The sequence below is a fragment of the Phaethon aethereus genome (assembly GCF_964289735.1).
Source record: "Phaethon aethereus genome assembly, chromosome: 11".
NCBI classification, from domain to species: Eukaryota; Metazoa; Chordata; class Aves; order Phaethontiformes; family Phaethontidae; genus Phaethon; species Phaethon aethereus.
The window spans coordinates 18,629,244-18,633,212 of record NC_138587.1 but is presented as its reverse complement, the minus strand read 5'-3'; the positions used below and the strand labels follow the sequence as shown (position 1 = coordinate 18,633,212).

Below are 3,969 nucleotides of genomic sequence, written 5' to 3'. Positions count from 1 at the left end.
CTGTCCCCGTGCCACAGTGTCCCCGGCGCAGCCCTGCTCTGCCTTTGCCCATGCCCTTACAGCCGCTCCCGGCGCTGCCCCGTCCTTGGTGTGCCCGTGGGCACGGCCTGGCCCCGCGGTGCCAGGACGCCCGCCCCTGCGTGGCACACCCACCTGCCTGCCGGCACCCTTCGGCTGCTGTGCGTGGTCCCAGCCGGTGCCCTCCTGTCGCTGCTGTCCGACGCGTGAGCGTCCCCAAACTGTGCCCTCCTGCGGCTACTGTCCTATGCCACGCGTGTCCCCAGGTGCCCTCCTGTGCCACCACCGTTCCTCAGGCTGTGTCCTGCCAGGTCCTGCCCGATGCTGTGAGCTTCCTCCCAGCCGTGCCCTCCTCCTGCCGTCTAATGGAGCTCTGCGCTTCCTCAGCGGCGCCCGCCCGGCGCAGCCCACGTCCGTCACCGTGACCTTGCCCCAGCCCCCGTCCGTGTCTGTTTGTCTTTCCAGCCCAGCTCATCGCCGGCCTGTCACCGGGTGTTGACTCTGCGCATTCCTCCCCAGCCGGGCCTGCCGCCGCCAGCCATTAACTGGGGCTGGCACGCTGCCGTCCCCTCTCCGGGGCTGCCGTGCTGGGCTTCAGCTGCTGATACTTTGAGGACTTTGTGGGGGGGTGGGACAGGTGACCCCAGGTGACTGGCACTGCTTGGGGATTGGGGTGTGGATTAACGCTGGCCCCGGCTGAGCCTGGGGATAAAAGCGTCAAGGTCTGCCCAGGTCTCAGCTCATCTTGGCTCTCCCCAGGCATCTCAGGAACCTATCCTGCACCTGCCGGCACCATGGCATCGGGATGGTCCTGCTGGGTCCTTCTGCTGCTCCTGCCTGCCCTGGCCCATGCTGGGGGGCCCGGCCCCGTCCTTGTCAACCGCCCCTTCATCACCATCTGGAACATCCCCACTGAGCGCTGCAGCAAGAAGTACAATGTCAACCTCAACTTGGAGATCTTCGATGTGTTGGCCAACAACCAGCAGTCCTTCATCGGGCAGGACATCACCCTCTTCTACACCAAGGAGCTGGGGCTCCTCCCTTACTACACGGCCAGTGGGGTGCCGGTGAATGGGGGGCTCCCCCAAAACACCAGCCTGCAGGCCCACCTCCACCAGGCCATCCGGGACATCGAGGACACCCTGCCCAGCCCTGCCTACGATGGGCTGGCTGTCATCGACTGGGAGAAGTGGCGCCCCCTGTGGATCCGCAACTGGGCCTCCATGGACATCTACCAGCACAAATCGGAGGAGCTGGTGCGGCAGCAGCACCCACAGTGGCCCCCCAAGCTGGTGAAGCGGGTAGCCAAGCAGCAGTTTGAGCAGAGCGCTCGCAAATTCATGGAGCAGACCCTGGAGCTGGGCAAGACCCTCCGTCCCGATGGCTACTGGGGTTTCTATGGCTTCCCCAACTGCTACAATAACAACTTCAACAGCCTGCCCTACACTGGGACGTGCCCAGTGGTGGAGCAGCAGAGGAACAAGGAGCTGTGGTGGCTCTGGGAGAGCAGCCGGGCGCTCTACCCCAGCATCTACCTGCCCCCCCGTTTCAATGGCACCAACAAGGCACTCCCTTACGTCCGGCACCGCGTGGCTGAGGCCTTTGCTGTCCAGCACGGTGTCCTTGACAACGGCATCCCTGTCCTGCCCTACTCCCAGATCGCCTTCGACTGCACTGTTGACTTCCTCTCCCAGGTGATGGGGACGTGGGGATGGTGGGCACTTCTCGGGCTGATGGGTTGGCATTGGGGAGTCTTTAGCACTGCCAGAGTTTTGTAAGGGCTTTGTGCACCGTTGACTTCTCCTCTCCCCTTGGGTGCAGGAGGACCTGATGAACACCATTGGGGAGAGTGCAGCTCAGGGCGCTGCCGGCATCGTCCTCTGGGGCAGCCTCAACTACAGCACCTCTAAGGTAAGTGTGGTGGGTGGCACCCCCTGTTCCCTGGCCGCGCAGGGCTGTGACGCTGAGTGCCGTTGCAGGAGATGTGCCTGAGGCTGAAGGACTATGTGGAGGGGCCCCTGGGCCATTACATTGTCAACGTGACAGCCAGCGCCGATCTGTGCAGCCAGAGCCTGTGCTCTGGCCGGGGCCGCTGCGTGCGCCAGAAGAACAAGCACGGCTTCCTCCACCTCGACCCCTTCCGCTTCACCATCGACCTGCAAGCCGGCAAGCCCTGGCTGGTGGCGCAGAGCCTGGAGGCCGGTGACGACTTCTCCCGGCTGGCCGAGGAGTTCAGCTGTCAGTGCTATGACAAGTGGCAGGGACCCCGCTGTGACACCCAGGGCTTCACTGAGTGAGCTTCCCCACCATGCTGGGGACACCAGGATGGGCAGGGTGACACCACCTCGTGCCCCAGCACCCTCGCCATGGGGTTGGGAACCTGACCACAGGGCTGCTAATAAAACCGGTAGGCACCTGCAAATGACTCTTTGTCTTCTGCCATGGCACATTTTGGGGTGGGAGGGTCCCCCAGCGACACTGACGGTGCCTTGGGATGCTGCCAAGGGCTGTGCCAGGGGGTCTGGGAGTGTAACACCTCGGAGAAGCCATAACAAAAAGGGGAAAATTTATGGGAAAAGACATAGGAAGGGGGATAATGGGGGAAGAGGATGAGAAAAGGGGAAATAATGGGGAGCAGCCAGAGAGCAGAGGCAATAGGGGTGAAAAGACACGCCTTTGTGGCTGTGGGAGTGTGGGCCCCCCAGCCCCTCACTAGGCACAGAGGGCTATGGTGTGAAACCAGTGCCCTCACTTTGATTTTCTTCTAGATGACTATATGCAAACCAGTACAGCCCTTGAATGATATGAAAGCGCCAATTTCTGTAACCCAGGCTGCTGGCTCAGTAATACCTATTTTAAAGCAACTGGGAGAAGGCATGAGATGGACCACTGCTTCCTTGGTCCAGCTTAGATGAAGATGTTGGCATCTTCATCTGGAAGTTCAATTTTGGATGGGGGAAATCACATACTCAGTTTTCTGATCTTAGGCCCTAATTTGGGCAATCTCTCCATGATGGGGTTGTGCTGCATAGCACTGCATGTTTGACTTACAAACTTCCACCCTTATTTCTTATGCTAGTAACGTAAGCCACTGCAAAGCATGGACTATCCACTGTAGTATGTGTGACAAGCCAGCTCTCGCCAAGAAATTAACCCCCTGCTCTGTTGGAAAGGAAGGACAGCATGAAGCAGCATCTAGTTTAGATGCTTCAGTTAAATCTTCTTTGCTAATCTGGGCCCTGGTAAATGCTGTTACCAGAGGTTCTTCCTTCAGTCGCGGGGTGATGGGTTGTCTCCTCCTGGTAGAAGCTGAGCCATGGCTCTATGGCCCAGCCGTGTCACCCGAAGGGTCCCAGGACTTGTGAGGTCCTGGCCTCCTGGCATGGCCTTGGAAGATTGTCTCTGCAGAAGAGAGGTCCTCTCATTCATAGTTGTCATAGGGAAGAGTATCCCCACTGTGTGCATCATGCAACCCTCATTCTGGCTTTTGCTCTACAGTGCTAAGAAAGCATGTTGGGATGGGATAAGAAATGGTTAAACTGGTGGCAGATCAGTTGCTTCTGCATGGTGCTTGGGTGGTGAACGAGGAACTCAGCCTGGGGTTATGCTGTGCAGAGAGAGGAGAGGGCAACTGGAAAAGCTTTATTGTTCCAACAGTTTATTACCAACTCTACTAGGCTCAGTTTCTTACCAACTCTATTAAGCTCTATCTATTAACGACGCTATTAATTAGACACCAGTGCCTTGCTGCCGACTCCCCGTGCCCTCTCTAGGCTGTGCCGTGCTGGGGTCCGTCTGCAGGCTTGGGGCTGCAGGTGCAGGTGGGGCAGTGGGGGACTCTTGGGCTTTGGCCATGGCCTGCCCATGGCCCCAGCAGAGCTGTGGCTGCTGCCAGCACGGGCGCTGCAAACTGTGGAGGAGCATGAGCAGCGCGCCGGAGGCCGTGTGGGG

At 59.3% G+C, this 3,969-nt stretch overlaps 1 protein-coding gene across 1 annotated transcript; it reads left to right on the top strand.

Moving 5' to 3' along the window:
* Window positions 1–812: 812 nt before the first annotated feature.
* On the top strand, window positions 813–2,315 carry HYAL1 (hyaluronidase 1; the record flags this gene model as incomplete). The annotated part of the gene is made up of 3 exons (XM_082004615.1): window positions 813–1,712; window positions 1,840–1,929; window positions 1,998–2,315. The coding sequence occupies 3 exons, from the start codon at window positions 813–815 to the stop codon at window positions 2,313–2,315; spliced, it is 1,308 nt and encodes a 435-aa protein (XP_081860741.1).
* Window positions 2,316–3,969: the final 1,654 nt, after the last annotated feature.